At 42.1% G+C, this 20,753-nt stretch overlaps 3 protein-coding genes across 5 annotated transcripts in view; all 3 read left to right on the plus strand.

The window, feature by feature from the left end:
* Positions 1-2,426: 2,426 nt before the first annotated feature.
* Positions 2,427-16,841, plus strand: Nup44A (nuclear pore complex protein Nup44A). The gene is made up of 8 exons (XM_037422882.2): positions 2,427-2,679; positions 3,989-4,039; positions 4,198-4,303; positions 5,341-5,623; positions 9,066-9,305; positions 11,771-11,861; positions 14,951-15,029; positions 16,545-16,841. Exons 1-8 carry the CDS (start codon positions 2,569-2,571, stop codon positions 16,724-16,726), a joined length of 1,143 nt encoding a protein of 380 aa, XP_037278779.2. The 5' UTR covers positions 2,427-2,568; the 3' UTR covers positions 16,727-16,841.
* Positions 2,621-3,685, plus strand: LOC119171969 (U6 snRNA phosphodiesterase 1). Its single transcript, XM_037422883.2, has one exon. It carries the CDS (start codon positions 2,766-2,768, stop codon positions 3,591-3,593), a length of 828 nt encoding a protein of 275 aa, XP_037278780.2. The 5' UTR covers positions 2,621-2,765; the 3' UTR covers positions 3,594-3,685.
* A 3,185-nt stretch (positions 16,842-20,026) lies between the features above and the next one.
* The window catches only part of LOC119171970 (homeobox protein PKNOX2), a 30,500-nt gene continuing 29,773 nt past the window's right edge, over positions 20,027-20,753 (plus strand). For all 3 annotated transcript variants that reach the window (XM_037422885.2, XM_075892766.1, XM_075892767.1), the window contains exon 1: positions 20,027-20,115. The gene's annotated coding sequence lies outside the window, so the exon portion shown is untranslated. The remainder of the gene's footprint in view (positions 20,116-20,753) is intronic.

Here is a 20,753-nt window from a genome sequence, read left to right on the forward strand (position 1 = left end):
GAACTTGTAGTGAACCTTACTGGATAAAGAAAGAGCTTAAAAAGTTAAAGTATACATGTGTGTGTTATGCATTCATCAATGTTGTCCAAGTTTCTATGTAGCAAAGTGACTGTTTTTTTTTTTACTGCGATAACTAAATATATAGACATTTTCAGTTAATTTATTTTCATTTTATTGTATCCTCTGGAAGAAAGTTTTATTGAGGGCAATAAAAAATAAGTATGCACTCAACTAAACAAAGCAGAAAATCACTAGTTAACATGAAAACTGAGTGGTCTTTAATGATGTCTGAAATGGCCAAACAAAGCTTTGAGTTGACCTTGGTAATGACTACCACACCGATAATGTGGTTCTATTCCCGAGAGGTCCTGGAATATAATTATTCATGACATTTTCTGACATGGCATTGCATTATTCTAACTTTACAGCTGTGATCAGTGCGAGATAAAATTTAAGGGATGATGTAAAGTTATCACTGTTGGGAATCGGGGAATTATAAGTTATTAAATAAAGCAAGGTGAAAACATTTTTTTCAAGATGCGAATGAAGAAAGTAGTGAGAAGTGTTTTGTGGGAGCTTTGCTCGATGTTCAGCTATAATTAGTGTAAATGAAATGTGCAGCGTTACTTTGGATTTGTTCAAGCCACTGAATTACGGCTGTGTGGTGTGGGTACCAGATGAATGAAGCGTACTCCTTTGTACATAGTATTCTCCATTTTACACAGGTGTTTTATGCAGGATCAACCTTGATGATCAAGGAGCTCAATAGAAGATTCACTGAATGTAACCTAGTATGTGGTCAGTATCTATTGGCTGCACTTTCAGCATTATGTTCGAGGTGTAATATGTCACAAATTCTTCTGACATTACCTTATGAGCAGCATAACCTAAAATAATGTAACCCAGACTTAGGTGCAGCTAAGCACGAAAACTGAAGCATCTAACCTTCCTGCCCCTGGTTTTAATAAATTTAGTTCATTATGTGAGATTTGCTGCTTTGCATTGCCAGTAATTGCAAAAATTGATATGTTGTAAACTTCTAATGTCACCAGAAACTTCCGTAGTTATGTTCCTGGTCTGCTTATGAAAGTAATAGATTCATTCTGAATGGATTCTATTTCTACTTATATGTATATGTAGGTGCTGATGCAAGTAAGCGTGCATGGATACTTATAATGAATTCTTTTGAAACTCTTATAGACCATTTGGCAGTAGAAACAACATTAATTGGTGGTGTGTAAATGGGATTCGTTGTCAGTATGCACATACACAGACTTTGCATTCTACATACACCATATGTAGTAGCTGATGACCGTATGTAATGTTGGAGCTCACGCTACGTCCCATAATAAGTGCAATGTGAATAAAAATACTGCTGTTTTTATGAAGCCCTTGGAAAGCCTGCAATTTAAATCAAGCTCAACATATAACCCCGGTCTCCTGATTGTACTGCAGGAGTACCAGCTTCATATTTGTGGGTACAATGTTTCTTGAAGTGGTCCATAGTTCATAGGAGTTTATGGCCAGGACCTCTATAGTGCAGACCTGCACTGCACAAAGAGAACTGGATATCTCGGAAGAAGTGACAGGCGTACTCCAGGGATGAGAAGCCCATGATCTTCATCTAACGTGGCAAAGACTCGAGGCACCTTTGTTATGCCAAAGTCAAGTCCCGCATCCCTTTTGTACGTCCTCTGCTATTACACCTAAATATGAGATCGAGTGAGAACCAGGTAGATCTGCGGGAACACAAATGGGGAAACGTAATTAAAGATACATGATGCAGGCACAAAATGTGCATAGATTTATCAATGCCGCAAGTATTGTGTGACATATCGTGCTCAGAAGAAGTGCTGCGTTTGCGACCAACGCAGCAAATGACGCAGAGTTAGTCGTGTATTGTAGTCTGCATTTGGTGGTGGTGGCAGTGGTTAGAAGAGGAAGTAGGCGCCCAATTTCTGCAGCCCGGTAGGGAGCACGGCGCAGCTAGAGTGTACTAGAAGTGTCCTTACAGAACAACTACCAATTTGTGTCCCCTAGTACACTGTGGCGCAGCGCCTGTGCTCCAGCCACGGAGGAAGGAAAAACCTTTCCTTCCTCCGTGGCTCCAGCATATTCAGGCATAGCCTCCTATATACTTAGAGGAGGTATATAGGAGGCTATGAAAGTATATAGGAGGCTTTGATTCAGGGCAGTACCCGCGCTGGATGTGACGTCGTGACGTCCGCCTTCTTTCCGCGCGGCTATGGTGGCGCGGCACACGAAAAGCGGCATCAAATCAACTGTTGGGCGTTGTGAACTCTCAAAGTGGTGCACCAACTTATGTTACTTGTTACTTAAATTTTATGTAGGCTACAGAATTAGTCAAATATATGTGTAAACTGAGCCAGCTCGTTTTCTACCCGACTGGTTCCCGCGATTCAAAGTTATTTGGGTTCGGGGATAGTTTATCAAAATGGCGCTGCGCGTAAGCGTTATTTGAAACGCCGGATAGCGACTTTACCGCATTGCTTTTAAAGTTAGCTCGGAATCTGCGTGCAGTGCTGCTTCGAGCGCGACCGATCAGGCATGTTCGTCGCCAGGAGCATTGCCGCTGACCACAACGACTTGATTCACGACGTCGCCTATGACTTCTACGGCAAGCGTCTCGCCACATGCTCCAGTGACCAGACTGTGAAGGTGTGTAAAGCTTTGTGCCGGAGTCGTGCTTACCCTGATCCGACTGTCTCGGAATGCTTGCTGGGCTGTAGGCGGCTGTCGCAGTCATGAGTTCTAGTCACAGCTTATCTCTACTGTCTCAGTACGCCTCTTCAGACGAATGCGAAGGTTCTGAGGACGAAAGCGTGCCGGCCAACTGCGACGCCCCGCGTACAGACGACCGTCAGTCGGTACGTCGGCAGCTCGAAAAGCCAAAACTAGAGTTGCCCGTCGAGGTACTAGGCCTGTTCCGTGACCGCAAGGATCCTTTTGCGTGGGAAGATGACAGCAGTCGGCACGATGGTAGAGTGCGCACATTCGCTCACGAACCCGGAGTTTGGGCGTCCTACGTGTTCGTCTCGGTCGTCAAAGAGAGGGAAACGCAAAGCTTGATATCACGTTTGTGCCACGGCTTCGACTTTCTCAAGCCTCAGCAGCCCAGCACGTGTCATGTCAGCCTCTCTCGCACTGTCAAGTTGCGGCACCATTGGATACAGCCGATGGTGGAATCACTGAAGGCCGTTGCAGCGCCGTACTGTAGATTTATCATTCGCTTTGGCTCCCTGGATGTCTACACAAATGCGGAGAAAACGAGAACGTTTCTCAGTCTCAAAGTGCACAAAGGTGTAGAACATCTCGAGAGGCTTGTATCCGAAGTAGACGGCTGCTTGAAGGAGTACGACCTACCTCTCTTCTACGAGGATCCTTCTTTCCACATGAGTGTAGCGTGGTGTGATGCCAGCGAGGAATCCCGCCTTCTGCAGTGTTTGCACGAGCTTCAAATTAGGCTCGAGCAGTTTGCAATAAGCCATCCGTCAGCCCTGTCCGTTGACGTATCTTCTGTGTGGTTTCGTTCTGGAAACAAGCTGTTTGAATTGCCCCTGCTGCAAGAGTGAATGGACTTTCACGTGTATGCGTAACCCACTAACGATTCCAGCCAAGCGCCGACTTTTGCTCAATAAAAAACAAAGCACATTGCAAAAACGAAGGCCTGTGTCAATCCAGAGCTGTTGCTTTATTTCTTTCTGAATTGTTTAAAGACGGTATATAAGATTTTTATTTTGCTAGGTAAACTATTTATGCTAAAGCATAAATCCAAATTTGAGAAATGTTGGTGTTCATAATGATTTAAATGGCAGGTAAATTGGACTTCACGTGAATAAATTTCATTTGCATAAAATAGGGGCAATAAAGTTGCCTTGTGAGTGTCAATAAAGTGTGCAAAGCTGAAATTAGTATAGAGAAATAAATCTTAAAAGCAGGTAACTTGTGTCTTCATTCTTCATTAAAGGTATGGGACCTTGGAGAGGATGGAGAATGGCGTTGCACAGCAAATTGGAAGGTTAGTTGTTTCTTCATGTGTCATGCAATGATATTTTTCAATGGAATGTAACTTTCATATGAATTATAAACAGTGCAGTTTTCTTTTTTTTTTTTCCAAAGCAAATTTTGGTACCAGAAAATTTTCATTTCGCTTTCGTTGCACTCTTCCATGTGTAGACGCACAGTGGGTCTGTATGGAAGGTCACGTGGGCACACCCAGAATTTGGACAGGTCCTGGCAACTTGCTCTTACGATCGCATGGCCACTGTGTGGGAGGAACTAGGTGAGTTGCATAGTTCTAGTTTCTTCCCCTGCATATAATGTACTCAGTAGATATGACTATCCTTGTTGTCATTTCTGTCTGCACTGATTTCATTACGTATAGATGCACTCTGGTGTTGGCTCCTCCTGCTGTGAGCCAGGAGGAATAAGAAAAATTTTTGCCATGCTTTATTCTCGATCTTTTGCTCAACAGTTTGTCTTAGCTTGCTTCGACCCTTGTTGGTTCAAGCTGGATGCTGTTGGCAATTGGTTCATGTTGGCTGCTGTGTTGTACATGTACTAGCTTTCGTAACTATATTTGCCTAATTCCCATTTCTTTCAAGATGAGCTCACTCACTTGAAAGGGATTATAATGAGAATTCATATTAGTAAATTGCTCTTTCACAATTCCAAAACTGTCATGCATGCTGCGAAAGCGAAAAATGTGTGAGAAGAAAATGTGATGTGAGTGGCGACGTCATCTTGAAATTCATGCACAAAATCTCATCACGTCATAGATTTTGACAGCATCTACTAGGCATCTACTAATACACCTTGAAATTGGTGCCGTCACATGTGGAGATATCAATGCAAAATTTTATAACAAGACATCGATTTTGATTTTCTCCTCTACGAGCAAATCTGTGATGATGTAGTTAGTAACATTAGAGTTCTTAGACTACAAGTTATTAGTCTAAACTCATATTGTGCCCCTTTTATGGGAAGCAGGATTTGTATGCCTTGACGTTCACGATGGGGCAGGTAAACCAGTGCATGTAACATGGGAAAGTGGCGTGTATGTCTGAGAGTAATATCATGTTTTCTCAGCATTTATGTGCATGAAATTATCCTGGCTGCTATAGGAATTCAAGCAGACTGCCTTGACTATCTAGAGTTGATGTTGAGTGCGAATCTCAGTAGTTTAAAAAACAGTAAGTGGGCAAAGTGCACATATACATGACATTCTTGTTACCATTGTTTGTCTTGAGGTGGTGTCATCAAGGAATTAACTGATGTAACACTTCTTCGGTGTTTCACAAATTTTACTCATTTACACAGTGGCAGGCAAGAGCAGCGTGCTTGGTGGCAGCGGCACTAGCGGTGGGGGTGAGCGAAGTCAGTCTCACTGGGTCAAGCGCACCAGCCTGGTGGACAGCCGAACATCGGTGACAGACGTCAAGTTTGCACCAAAGCAGCTGGGTCTGCAACTGGCCACCTGTTCAGCCGATGGAATGGTGCGCGTCTACGAAGCGCCTGACGTCATGAACTTGAGCCAGTGGTCTCTGCAGAGCGACATCAACTGCCGCATGCCGCTCAGCTGTCTTTCCTGGAACCACTCTTTGTAAGTAAAGTCAACTCTCGTTAATTCAAACTCAAAGGGATTTCTGAGTTTTGTTTCAATTATCAAAAGGTTTTAATAATGAAAAGTTCTCAGATATATGACTGTGGGTCAAGTGACACCTCACATTATGATTAGGCATTGATTTTATCGCATTTAAAAATTTTTTGAGCCCAAACTGCACGCAATGAACAAAAAGCAGAAATGTAAGGTCCACAAGTTTGTTGGCCATTTACTGCTGATCAGACCTCTGGATTGCCAACTGCTTCTTTGCTCTATGTGCCTTCAGCACAAAGCTCTCCTTACCAGCTGAAAAGCATCATCGTTTGCCATGCATGTGCTTTGTTTCAAACATTTGTTTACTAGCAAAGCCTTTTTTCTTGGAAGGCCTGAGATGCCTAATTTTCATTTTTAGACTGTTAGGATTATATAAGCACCCAAATTTTTAAATAGTAGAGGGAAAGCAGCAGATATTTTCTAGTATGGAACCACAAAAAGCATGAATTAACCAAATATGGAGTTTGAATTAAGAGGCTTTTAAATACATTGAAAGGCTAGAGGGCCAACCAAGAAAATTGAATTTTGTTTGAATCAACCGAAAGTATGAATTGTCAGAGTTTGAATTATCGCGAGTCTACTGTATTTAGCCTTCTAAAGCGACTGAAAGGTGTGTGTGCACCTCCATGTAAATTAATGTTTGTGCCATGAAGAGACTAAAACTAATAATAATTGTTAGGGCTTTATGTCCCAAAACCATGATATGATTATGAGGAATACCATAGTGGAGGTGTCTGGGAAATCCTACCACCTGGTGTTCTGCAGTGTGCATCTATATGGTCTTCTAGAATTTTGGCTCCATCAAAATGCAGCCGTTATGGCCAGGATTAAATCTCATCACTTTTGGGTCAGCAGTCAAGTACCTTAACTGTAGAACACTGCAGTGAGTCATTAACAAAAATTTCCTTCATAGTATCAGCATGTGAAATCTAAAGAACATGTTGCAGAACTGTAACTAGTTTGTGTAGGTTTAGTTCAGAGATTTAATTGCAATACGTTATGATAAGTGCTATGTCAGATGACAAAAAAAAATTATGCAGATACCTTGGTAGCCGTCTACAGCTGTTTGCCATGATTATCCCTTGTTAATCATAGTACAGTTGCTTTGCCAAATGCAAAGAAAGTTAACCTGGCTTTGTATTACAGCTTAAGCGCTAACTCGACTGAAAAGTTAATGTTTATAGTTTGCCTATGTTACATCAGCATACTTTGTCAGGAACTGTATTTGGAAAGTTTATTTGAAATTCCTTGTTGGTTTAGGGTAAGTTCACTGAGTTGATGTATATTTGTATGCTGATTTCAAGTATGGAACTATTTTTCTAGCACAAAGTCTAGCTTTTTATTGATCGACCATTCAATGTGCCATTTTGGAAGCTATAGTTTGCTAAAGTTGCAAATGACATAAGCATATGAAAATGACCTGGAATGGGAGCCAAGTGCAGGAAAACAAAAATAGGTGTTCTAAACCAATATGAACAAAAGTTATGGTATGTTGAACATTCGTGACTGAAATCCCAGCTTACCGTGGCTAGATTCGCTCGCAAATGCTGAGCGTACCACAACTTCTGTTCCAATGTGTTTGAAACATCCATTCTTGTTTGTTTGTTTTTGCATTCAGTTGTCATTTTAGGTCACTATAATGTGCTTACTTACTTAGTTCTTTTAGTTTTAGGCACTTTGCTCCCAAAAAGCATGCAAGATGTTTGATATTTCATTAACTTCGTACTATACTAGAAAAATAATTGCATATTGAATTATGCACAAAAATACACTCAGAACTCACTATAAGAAAGTTGCATCTTATACGAAATTAAGATCGTTATATCTGAAAATTTATTATAAAGGTTTATTTCTAACACTATGTCTATTGCAATACTATTCTTCAACTATTTTGTTATAACTGTTATATCACTATATCCGTATTCATTATATCGAGGTTTGAGTGTACGCATTAGCATTTGTCGACTTGGATGACGCAGCACATTACAGTGGAGTACTTCACCTCTGCGTTGCAAAATGACATCACAGAGACTACAACACTCGCAGAAAGAGCGCATGTATGAGTTTGTTTTTATTAGGCCTGTGGGAAAAGTGAATTTTAGGTTGGAAGCGAATAGTGATTTTTAACAAATAATTACTAATAGAATTCGAATAATATATGTCGCATGTTATAAAAAAAAAATGGGCATATTTGTCATGACCTAACTAACATACACGATAATTTTTTTTAATTGAAACAAGGTCTGTGCAAATGCCTTTTTTTTTTTTCTCAAAGGAAGTTGAAACAATTTTGAATAGTAGAATTTGACGTTTAGTGGAATGCAAAGGATAACCTGTAAAATATGTTACGTTTTAATATTTACTATGCTTAGAGCATATGAGCCGGTATAACAAGCTTCTAAACATCAAAAATGATGAATCGATGTGAAAGTGATATGTTCATTTAACCTTGAAGTGGGGCTTCACGAAAATGTGAATTTGCAATAATTAGGTGTTTTCACGGCTTAGCACTCATTCACTGCTGTGAAACCACTTTTACAAAAAACGTCATGCAAATGAGTATGCGATAAAAGGGTCCCTGAAATGGTTTCTTGACATTCTGTTTCTTATTAGATCACTACTGGGGCAAATCATTGGCACCATAATTCAATCAAAACACCCCTTATTAATGGAGCTACTATTAATAAAAAGGTACCCTCTTCCTTCGCTCCACATTTCACCCTCAACTACCTCAACTCTTCCTTCGAGCACCCGGGCTAAGCTATGCCTTCACGGGCCCTGTGCCACGTGTTTCACAGCCAATCAGACCAGCCGTCATGGTGACGTCTAGTGGGCAGAGCATGTCGCTGTGTGAATGGGTGGCTGAAAAGGCGTTCGGCTGAGTTGCAGCGATTTGCAGCTTTAAAGCGTAATAAATTACACAGTTTATACAGAGAGCTCAAATTGGTTTATAAATGACCCTGGGGACTTGGTCTACCAGCCCAATGTGTTTTATATAAAAATTGTCAAGACCGTTTCGGGGTCTTTTTAAATAGGTGCTTTCACGGTTTAGCACCTCTATACTGCTGTGAAACCACAATTATTGGGTTTACACGTGGACTAATATACACCTATTTGCTCATCTAGAATACCTTGAAATTTTTAATAATTTATACTTCAATTGAAGCAAATTCAAATACTATAATATTCATTCGAATACTGAAAACATTTGAATATTTGCACAAGCCTAGTTTTTGTCATCCTGAAACTTTAGCTTCCATGTAGTGAAATGCACACCAGCTAGACCAACTATGCACTTCCCTTTCCGTCTATTTCTTACCATGACTGTTTACCAACAGGGCTGACTGCAGGCCTGGGGTTCAGCAGCTTCATTTCATGCTTTTCGCAGCAATCGAAACCACCCACCTATGCTGGCTGTGGGCAGCGATGACCCAGGGCCTTCCACCACCGGCAAAGTGCATGTCTACGAGTACTGTGAAGGAAGCCGCCGTTGGACGAGGGTCGAAACAGTTGTCACTGTTGTGGACCCCGTGCACGACCTGGCCTTCGCCCCTAGTGTAGGTCGTTCCTATTACCTCCTCGGCATTGCCTCTAGGGATGTGCGCATCATCTCTTTCAAGCCACTGCTGTAAGTATGCGACACCGTTTGTATTCATTGTTTGCCTGCTGCTAGTTTATTGAAGTAAAGAAGAAGCAGTTCTAATGCTTTGTCTTGAAGTAGAATCTTTGCTTAGGTAGTAACTAGGGCGAAGCAAAATTTGACTCAAAACACAGTCATTGTAGCAGCTGATCTTACACTTAGAAAGCATTGTATCGTATGTACCGAACTTGGAAAGATATTGAATAAATTTCGTGTATATTTTTATGAGCTCTTTGATTTTTACTTGTTTGTTTATTTGCGCCCTTTAACATGCCTGTGGCAGTCGCAGTGAAATGCTTATGAAAATGAAAACAAGTTTTAGGCATACTTGCAGAACACGCGCCTGTAAGCTGTTTACTCTGGATATTCATCGACTCATCGTAACATACCTAAGCCTATTGCAACGGTATGCTGTGCCGCTTTGCACTAAAGGTGTGTGGGAAAGTTCACCAAGGAAATGTAATTTACAACAAGAAGAATTACCTTTTTTCACACTCACCTGCTGAATTACCAGGGACAACAGCACAGTGCAAAAGATGCTGTATAATGTTGTGGTATACTTGTAGGATAGGGTCAAACAGACCTCTAGGATTGTGGACCTAAACAGGTAACTGTAGGAGGCAAAAGCACACTTACAAATATTTTTTATTATAGCACATACTCACAACAACATGACATCGAACAAGTTTCACTCGACTGATTGCATTCCAAAAATAGTGCAGAGTGAATTAGGACATGAAATACTGTATGTTTCACCTTTGACAAAGTCACAGTTTTCATTTATTGTGTTGTTAAAAACGCATTCAAACAGGAGCTATATTAGCTTCTTCAAGAATTCTGATCTGCTAATAGATCATCATTATACAGGTCACTTTTTTTTTTTTTTCGACATTGTAGATTATTTATGAAAATTCTATGACGTTCATACTGCTGTTGATTTTGTGCATGAACTCTTTGCCAAGGAGACAATACTTTTCTGCAATCGAAATGACATTGATGTGACTAAAGTAACTCATTTGCTTACTTTTCAATTATTTACTTCAGGCCACCTTTACCAAAGTTGTAATATGTGCCAATTCATGGCATAACCAATTTAAAACAAGTCAAGTTTTGTACATAATTGGAAATATTCATTGTCAAATTTCGAGGGCGAAAGCAGTACTGATCGCACCTGTCATTCACAGACCCTAAGGCCGGAACTACATCTGACACGGATGTGACAAAATTTAAATCTAGGCACACCAGGGCAGTATCCGATTAGAAGAATCTGCAGGCATTCTGAAATACATAGATACACAGCTGATTGTTTGCGTGCGATGTCTAGTGCTTGTCTGTGTCTTTTTAAACTATACACTGGCGAGAATAACTATTTCACCTGTCTGGAGGAAGAAGGATCACACTAGCTGCCTCTGAGCTTTATGCTTCCCAAAGAAAAGGTTGACAATGCAGTTTTCTGGCACACACCTTAAAATAACAGATGAGCACCAAACAATAACTACACAGAACAGTTACGCGATGTGCTGGCACAGGTATGATGACTTTCCGCTTTTTACGAAAAGGTATGGCCGCAGCGCGCCTTCATTCAGATTTTGTTGATGGTGAATCGGTGATGAATATCTTGAACTACGGGCTACTACCATGGTACTACCGGGTACCACAATTGTCTGCAGAATGATGGAAAATGGCACAGTCGGTGCTTCTCTCTTTTATGAAAATTGCATTGATTTCTGGCCTAATCGGTACTCGGCATGTTTACTTGTATTAGCTTCCCCAAGAGAGCACACAACAGGCTCTAGGAAAACCGCTCTTCCAGCTTTCACATGGCAGTGCTGCACATTTCGCTTAATCCAGGCAGCTTTTAGCACTCTTTAGTGATAGACACAAAAGTGATGACACAAAAGTGTGGTAGTTTCATTTTGTTTTGTGTCCACGGTTTCTTAGCAATCAGGAAGTTTGGTCGATAAATCTCTAACAGCGCAAGCCTAGTTGGCTGCGGTTTCCATTGGCTCCTAACATGAATGCAGTGCTTTTGTTTATGATGTCCAGTCAACTTATACTGTCCAGCACTAAATGTCTTTACCATGTTCTTTAGAAATAATTGCCAGAGATTTGTGATAATATTCTTGTGCTTGCATCAGCCGTACTTGAGCGTGCAAAGTGAATTTGCAGCCTTGTGTTAAGCAGTCATAGTGTAAATAATTTAGCGCAACTTAGGGATCGCTAGAAACGCGCACACTCATTTTTACTCGAGACGCACTCCGCACACAGTGCCTAAGTTGCGATAAATTACTTACAATACGATGAGTTACCAACTAGCCCAAGAACAAGAGTTTTTATTTGTGAAAAACCACTTGCGCCGCTCCAGCTCTTTTTTGCTTCTGCTGGTTGTATACACAGCAGTTGGAAATTGCTGTGTCGAGTTTGATCTCATTTCTTTGTCACATGCTTTGCAGGTCAGAGATGATGACATCTCCGATGCAAGATGGTGTAGCTGCCAAGTTTGAAACTAAAGTTGTCGCACAGTTTGACGATCACAATTCGCAGGTGAGGCCTCACCAGCAATCTGTCTTGTCACGTGGTCATTTAAAGCAAGATGCTGAATATAACAATGAGTTGTATTTTCTGTTTAATTCATGCATTTGTGAAACATGGCACGAGTTTTGACTAAAAAGGCAAACAGCTTATGTGAATGTAGGGTGAACGAAAAATGAGAACCACAAGAAAATTACACGTGGACAACACTTAAGAAAATGTTTCAAGAAAATTTTCATGAAAAAATAAATATTCTGCTCAAAGTAAACATGTGAAAGAAATGTTTCATGCAGAGGTGCTGGAAGCCTATTTTTCTCGCAAGTGTCTCTACTTACCATAGCCTACACCTTAAAGGGACACTAAAGTCAAATAACAATTGACGTTGGAGTGAAAGCTCAATGTATGACAACATCTAAAACGGCAATACTATCAACAACAGTGCCCTACTTACCGAGAAATTAAGGTAAATACACAAGAACATAAGCGCTGCAGTAGGACATTTTTAAAATGATCCTGATGACATCAGACAGACTGCCTACAATCAATCACTAGTAATTGATTCATACACTTAATAGAGAACCTTCTGTGCATCAAGAGACGCAATAAAATGTTGCTTGTTTGTTTCTGTTTGATTCATAGAAAAAAGAACCGCCGGGACGTTACTATGGGGAATGGCGCGAGTCGTTCGAAAATTCAATTTTCGCATGGTTACACGGGACAAGTGGTGCTGTCTAGCTGGGCGCAGTTGAAACAAAAATGTCCGCAATCGCGAAGCCAATGGCAGAGAATCGATCAATGGCCGTTGTTGCTGCTGTGGCTCCCGCTGCTTTCGGTTTGCTGCTACTAGCTCAGTAAAGCCACGCAACGCTGTGCACGGCAACAGTGACGTGAGCCGGTCCGGTTGGTCCGCTTCTAAAGGCGGGTAATTTGAAGTGCGCTAACCCGATACGGACCACTAAAACATGCTTTTATTTCAAAATAGGCCGTTTCTTGGCACAAAGGTAACACTGCGAGGTTTTCGGACTGCCATTTCAACAATCAACGTAAACTTAATAGTAGTTGCCTTTAGTGTCCCTTTAAAGCATGCTCATGCACTTTTAATTAGATGAACATTAAAGGGACATAAGAAAAGTATTTTATTGATGCCTGCAACTATCCTTTTGCAATATCAACAGCACCACATTTGCTGTGAAAAGACGCACTCGTAAGCCAGAAAAATAGCACACACACAAAAAATACCAGTGGCAGTGCTGCCTTGGGATATCTGTGCAAACGTGTCCTGTTGTTGTAGATTTCGGCCATGTCCTCTAGGGCCTACATAACCTTTTATTAGTCAGAATGAATCGCCTTGTGTTTCATTATTAGTATGTTTCATTTCATTAGTATTTTATTATAATTAGCCGTAAATAAGTAGCTTCATTTAGCCAATGTAAGAAATACTGAAATCAGTTACATCACGCTGATGTTCAGATGTTAAGTGTTTCAGAACAAATATCGTTAACAATATGTAGACCTTTATTTTATAATCTAATAATGAACCCATTATTGTGAATTTTATGACAATAATGTTCTCCAAGAATTATTTTTCAGTTGAAACTGACCTTGTCATTCACTTCAGTGTCCCTTTAAGGAAACTCAGATTATCAATGCTATTCTGCAACCCTTGATTACGGTGTCTTAGCCTATGTCATTGCTACCTTGCTACGTTTAATTATGCCTGTAATTTGGTTTTTAGATGGTTTTTTATTCCAGTACGACACAAACACTATAGCCTAATGACTTGTAGATGGATTTTGTGTGTCTGGTTCAGAAATATACTCTAAAGTGGGGGCAAAATATGTTGTAAATTGGTCTCTCTAGATATTTGAATGCTGCGAATATTCGAACACATGTTGTAGTATTCCAATTCACGTCGTCATGAACCTAAATTTTTTAAGTGGGTATGCAAAACCGACAGACATGTAGTCTACCGAGAGATTGTTTCACTGTTGTATAGGGCCACTATGCCATGAAACTGTGTACTCAGGAAAAATCCACACTATTGTGAAATCAAACTGCAGTGTCAAATGTGCATAAATTTTATGGACATTGTATGGCAAATTTTTTAAGGGACACTAAAGGCAAATATTAAGTCGATGTTCATGGCTGAAATATCCGTCCATAAACCTGGTAGTGCTACTTTTGAGCCAAAGAAGAGTTTATTTTGAAATAAAATCATGTTTTAGTGGTTCACATCTCGTTAGCACACTTCAAATCCCCCGCCTGGAAGTGTCAGTCTCGCGTCACTGTTGCTGTGCACAACGTTTCTCAGCTTTACTGTGTGGGAGCCACAGCAGAAATAACGACCATTGAACCATTTTAGCCCTGGCCTCCGAGATGGTAAGCGTGCTTGGTTCAACTGGACCCCGCTAGATGGCGTGACCCGTGCAGTTTAACCAGGCAAACATATTGAACTTTTTAACCACTCGCGTCATTCCCCATAGTAGCGTCCGGCGGTTCTTGTTTTCATGAATCAGGCAGAAACAAGCAAGCACCATTTTATCATGCCAAAATTTCACAGCCAAGTTCTGATATTCACTTTCAAAGTGTTGTAAAAAGGTTTGATTTCAATAAGTCGATGAGGCTGAGTATTCTAATGATACAGGGCGTTTATTTACATAATTTACAACTGGTTTCAGGAGCCAAGAATCTATGGTCTTTCTTTGTTCGAAAAGGCTGTGTCACTGCTTCTGTTGTTGAGTCCCCCCCCCCCCCCCCCCCGCTCTGGCCACTCTCTCTTTCGCTCTCATTAGCCATATCGTCTGGTCCAGCGCGGGGCATTCCGTTCCTCGAAAATACGTAGGGGTCCCTTGAGAAGGCAAGGGGCGGTCAGATACCCCATGATGGTACGGGTGAAGGGAAGATCTTAAACACAAAGTCTCCACCCACCTTAAACTTGCCGACCTAATGAAAAATAAGACCAAGTGTGTACTGGTTAGAACTCATTTTGTATGAACCAGGCTAAGACATTTTATGCATATTCTAGAACTAATGTACTTTTTATGATATGCTTAATCATTATGTATATTAAAAAGTTGGTCACTTTTTCCATGTCCCAACAGGCTTGGAGAGTAAGCTGGAACATCATCGGCACCATCCTCGCATCGTCTGGAGATGATGGCTGTGTCAGGTTGTGGAAAGGTACGGCACAAGTGCGCCTTCAGTTATGAGTTTTGTAGCCCTTGTGGTCCAAATGTACCCCTTGTGGTCCAATTCACATAACCGTGAGGACTTTGTCTATACAAACTTAGGTTCCAAAAATCTGTTTCTGACATACCTGTAGGCAGTAGTCAATAAGAAAATCGATGCCACTGGCCAACACTGAATCTGTTGAGATGCCCCTAGTTCAGTAGACTCTTTTCAAGGCTGTGAGAGCTATAAATGCAGTTGTCTAGTAACAAGGCGTCAGTAGCGATAGCTGCATTTCCTCAGTTCTTCGACTTGGGGCAACGTTGATCTTAATGCCAAGACTGGTGCGCTTTGCTTGTGGTTGCAAGTTCGCAGTGGGCAAATGCGCTAGTCAAGTGGTCCTCTTTTTATTTCACAGCCTTTTTTTGCAGCTTGGAAAAAAAATGGTACACGTGAGAGTTTCTTTGTTGCAAATAAAATGCAATGGGGGTTCCAAAGGCACTCTCCAACTTTGCAAGTTGCATATCTTGCCTTAAATGAATATTTAGCAATTTAGTTAAATACAAATTAATTAATTACAAAACAAAAATTGCCTCAAGTGCGCAAGGTGGCTGTGAGCAATATGCAACTGATTTCACTCGACTACCTGTAATACCGTATTGTTTAGTGCTTGGCTAAAGATAGCTGGGACACACGATATAGGTAGTATATATACACAAGTCTGTTTAGCAGGAGGTATATGTAGTATATGCAGATCAAATGCACATGTTAGACTAATCAGAATGAATCACTCCAGAAATGCTTTAAATCTAGTTGCAATGCTTACAATTTTCTTTACTTTAGTAATTCTTGTAAATGTGTAATCCAATTAACTGTTTTGTTTTCTACCACAGATTTGACAACTTCAATCTTGTTTTATTGTTGTTTTGTTTCATCAACTCTGTCACACTGACACATACCAAATGCTTAAGTCAAAGAACAAATGAAAGCAAAGAATCCATCAACTATAACATGCTTGCTGTTTCCATCAGCAATTTGCCGTGGTAGCTCAGAGACTACCGCGAAATCCTGAACAGGGAAGGATAATTTGACAAGATTTCAGGGGGGGGGGGGGGGGGCAGAGGGCTTGCTTGGTCATGGATTGAAATTGAAGAATTGTGGAAGGGGAAAAGAGGCTTCATATTTTAAATCTTAGAAGAAAAGAAGAGGAGACTTGCTCGGTTAGAGGTGCCTTCTTGAGATTTTACACTGCCGAGCCCAAAGATGCGGGTTCGATTCCTGGGTACCTTATCTGCGTTTCGGTAGGAAAAAAATTCAGAACAACCATGTTCTTTGATTTAGGTGTATGTTGAAGAACCTCAGGCAGTGAAAATAAATCCAGAGTCCCTCACTCCGGTGTACCTTGTAATGTTAGTGTAGTTCTGGCACGTATAATCTCTATTTATTGAGTCTGCTGACGCCGATTGATTGTTGAACATCTAGTTTTTGTCGATTGTCTAACGTATCTCTGGTACGTCCTTCTAACAGCCAACTACATGGGCATCTGGAAGTGCATAGCCACATTGCAAGGCGACGGCGGTGTGGTCCAAGGGGACAAGCAGCCGGCCGAGATGTCCTCTTTTCCTGGCCAGACTGGGAGCTCGGGTGGCATTACAACTCCGCACCAAAACTCAGCCCAAGCTGGTTCAAGAAGAGTGCCTTGGCATTGATTACACCTGGTCCTTTCAATTCCCTCCACATATTTCTCGCTGTAGGAGAGGACCATATGGCAATCTTTGCTGAGGACAATAGGAGATGTGAATAAATGTGCGCTTTGTTTTTGTATTGTGGCCTGCTGTGCTGGATTTCTAGCGAAATGTCCTGGAAAAGTTCCTTTCAGGCTTATTGCTTTTGTCTCGCATGTTCTATCGGACTAGGCAGATGAAGTGCATTTTGCAAGCATGTCTTAAGGCATCGTTATACAAGTATACACCGTTATGCAAGCATGTCTTTGGGCACCATTGCACACAGAAACTTCGAATAATTGAATTTCAGACAATTTAAAATTTCAGCTTATGCAAACAGACCATAAGTTTTGATTGCCCTATTCACATCAATCATGAATCTTGTGTAACACAAACATTTTGACTGAACAGGTGAAAAAATTTACAAAATTGACACTTAAAGGGAATGATTAGTTGTGATGTGCCCACATTTAGTATGCAGTAGGTTATTGAAAGGTGCTGCTACAACGTAATGGAACCAACTGTGGTTGCCATAAATTCACATTATAAATATGATAGAATTTTAAAAAGGAAAACGCACACAGCCTGTCGTGTTTACAAAAGGCACTGACACAAAATTTCAAGCTAAAGATGTGTCCTTCATTTGATTGCTCAGTATACTTAGTGTAGAAGAACGACACAGAAACAGCTCCTGTTCCTAGTGTGGCTGTTCTATTATCTGCTTCGTCTTCTTCTCTCGCTCACCCAGTTAACGCTAGAACGCCTTGTTGTGCTCTATGTCATTTCGCTCGGCCCCGACTGCGAGCGTCTCCGGTGGGTGGCATGGGCTATTCCGGAGTAGCCGGGCTCGGCCACGCTGGGACTTTGCCTGGAAGTTTGCCAAATGAAGTTGCGGTGGCCGCCCACTGGCTGTGTCGTAGCAGTTGCAGGTCTGAGATGCACTGTGGTCTGCCTTGGAGTGTCGCCGATGATGGCTCTTGCTGATAATGCTGACAATCATGCAACCGCACGTTTGATCTGCCGGCATGACAATTGCGGTCACATGGCTGTCAAAATTATACTCTCTCACGGTTTGGTATCGAATGGGCACATGCTTGCTGAACGCTGTATGCGACCTGCGGCCCGGGTATCTCTCGGGCAAATTCCCTTCATGGTCTTGCGAGGCAACTGGTGGACAGCACCGCAAAGTGGCTGAGGTGCCGACGGAGCAAAGAGTGAGACGTCACAGTGGGAAGCATGAACGGCATTCTGGGTAACGGTGGGCAATGCACCGTCTTGGCATCACCGGGGTAAGCCTGCCCTTGAGCCACAGAGAAGGCCTGAACGCAGTCTTTGAATGGTAGCATAGGTGCTCCCGACTGAACTTGAAAAGCATCCGTCACCTGGAAGCTGTTTTATTTCGATGGCAAAGAGTGTACGAAAGCTGAACAGGGCTTTCAGCATACTGCGACATCGTCATTACTGTCATGTGCTCGGTGTGGCCTATACCATCCTGAGTGACAACGTGCTAGTAGTAACAATGTTAACGATTTGAGTGCTCTTATCGTGGTGCCTACTGGCACAGTGGCACTTTTGTGATTTTTCTTTAATTTGTATTTGTATGAGAGGTTGTACGTGAACCTGTGTTCTAATTGCATGATCATTTGTTCTAACCTGTATTCTGATTGCATGATCATCATGTGTTCAATTGCATGAACTTCTAATTGCATGATCATTTTTCTCTTTCAGCTTTCACATTTTGATGGCATGTATGATTTCACATTCAGAAGCTTCACGATCACTGGAACCTGTGCAGGTAGGGTGCTTAATTCAGTGTGTAGCAGCTGCTAGGCTTGCACAAAATTGATGCAAAATTTTCTCAATTAATTTACACATCAGTTTGATAGGTGGCTTGTGCTAAATGGCTTTTTGGTTGCCTTGACTGCATATACTTCCTCACAGGAGGGGGGAAAAAATGCCGCCATGCTGTGGTTCGCGCAGGAGTACAAATTAAGGCTGAAGCTGAAGTCACAATCTCGGTAATGCATTTTCGGAGGGTCACGCCGATTAGCGCAGCCCAGAAAGGGTTATGGAGGCGCCCAAGGAACCGTGAGTTGCAAATCTGTATAACAAAGTCGCCACTCTATATGGTATCGCCTGATTGCTAGAATTGCGAGTTGCGTTTAGAGCTAGATCGAAGTATTAAAACAATAGGCTGGTAAAAAAAAAAAAAAAAAGCCCTGTTAACTTTGGCCGCGCGTGTTCTGTCTTGCGTGTCAAATATAGGCCAACCAAAGGACAGAAAATCGCAGTACTACTATATTGACATAAGAACCGCGATTCCTGGAACTTAATTTTATGAAAGCTAGCGTTCAGTTGTGAAGTTTTGAAGCAAGACACCTACATGCTGTTGGAAAATGTTTTATTTATTACACAGTGAGAGTACGATAATAAAATGTAACTCGCGCGCGTATAACCAGAAAGTTTTGCGAAAGGCAAAGATTCATAAAACATATACAAAGAATGATAACTATAACGGATGTTCCATTTCGTTTCAATGCTTTCATCAGTTTCAATGCAATTCATCATAATCATGCAGTCGCTTTAGCAGCATTGCACGAAAGCGTTCATTTTTCACATGCCGAAGCGCACAGGTGTTTTTCCTGCGAGACGATGCAAGAAACCACGGCAGAGCATCATGCGAACGCTGCGATAACACCTGCTAAAGCAGCTGCGAAAATTCAGTCGACGAGTGCTGTCGCAAGCGACGTGCAAAACATTCTCCATTCGCGCCAACGCGCGGACCTCCTCTCGCGCTTCCACGAAGGCAAGGCCAAGAATTAATTTCTGTCAAACTCGAATTGTTACCCGGCCCACTGCGGCGAAATGCTACGCCCCCTTCGCTACCCCTCGTGCATTGCGGACGCAATTATGCGAATAATTGTAATACCTCTGTCGTTGCCAATAACTCCGAAGGTCGCCCTTTCAATATAGTTGTGAGTGTTGAAGATCTTGCAGGCGCTGTTTCGGTGGTTCCACGTGAAATTTGAGAAAAATCGGAAGCCTCTTTGCATGCCAACAAACAAATTTTGCCCGGAGGACGTGCTTAGGATGGTTGCAAAACTTCAAAGGGGTGTCGTACTTGGACACTTCTTTAGCATTAACGTTGTCCTGTAATACTGTACAAAAAGCGCTAACATAATGCCGTAAATGTGTGTGTTGCTATCTTTCTCCATTTCACAGCAAAATAAATCCACGGCATGCAAAAGTTTGCGGTAGCCTTCCAAATCCGACATCCCCGTCAAACCCCGTCGTGACGTCAGAAGCGTCAATCTGAGGTGGGCTGTAGTTTTCTGTAATTGACGCCGCCATTTTTGACGAAGACTGACACCTCGGTAAGCTGCCACTCAAACCGTCGAATTACCGCTCACGCTCGAAAGCACAACATGCGCGCTCCTAAATACCGTTGTCACGATCTCGAGGAGCGAATAGGGGAGGCTCGCGATGCGTGGGGACGTTACGCAAATGCGCGGTTGCGCTGCGAAGCGTGCCACTTCTTCACGAAAGGAGGAGTTTGCGCGAGTAAATTGACAGGTGCGGTTTCCCCCGCCGCTCTGCCGCGCTGTTTCACCGCCACTGGCCCTTTATTTTGACGGCGAGTGCGGATTTTGCACACCGTGTAAAAAGCCGTAACGGGGCACAATGTTTGCGTTTCTAGTTTCGCGATTCGTGTTTGCGTTTGAGCGTGGTCGTACTGCACGGGCAGCTATGTTCAGTGTCCACGCCGGCGGACGAACTCGCAACAATTTGGGCTTTGAACGCGATAAAACGGGCAAGTGCGATAAAGCGTGCGTTTCTGGCACGGTGTCTGCACGAGCAACTTTTCCGCCGAGCGGCCGAATGTCGCAAACGCGACGGCTTGGTACGGACAGGTCGCTTATTTAAAACAGGATTTCACAGGAAACCTGTTTCAAGATTCTAATCAGTTTTAAGCGGCCTCGCGATGCGCGCAGCGTCGAGTTTTTCCTGAAAC

This window comes from Rhipicephalus microplus, chromosome 4, assembly GCF_043290135.1.
Source record: "Rhipicephalus microplus isolate Deutch F79 chromosome 4, USDA_Rmic, whole genome shotgun sequence".
Taxonomy (NCBI): Eukaryota; Metazoa; Arthropoda; class Arachnida; order Ixodida; family Ixodidae; genus Rhipicephalus; species Rhipicephalus microplus.

Excerpts from the sequence above, each read along its gene's own strand:
- Nup44A (XM_037422882.2), top strand. The coding sequence starts at position 2,569 with ATGTTCGTCGCCAGGAGCATTGCCGCTGACCACAACGACTTGATTCAC. Across the intron at positions 4,040-4,197 it reads GTTGCACAGCAAATTGGAAG|ACGCACAGTGGGTCTGTATG; the intron begins GTTAGTTGTTTC and ends TTCCATGTGTAG. Across the intron at positions 5,624-9,065 it reads CTTTCCTGGAACCACTCTTT|CAATCGAAACCACCCACCTA; the intron begins GTAAGTAAAGTC and ends TGCTTTTCGCAG.
- LOC119171969 (XM_037422883.2), top strand. The coding sequence starts at position 2,766 with ATGAGTTCTAGTCACAGCTTATCTCTACTGTCTCAGTACGCCTCTTCA.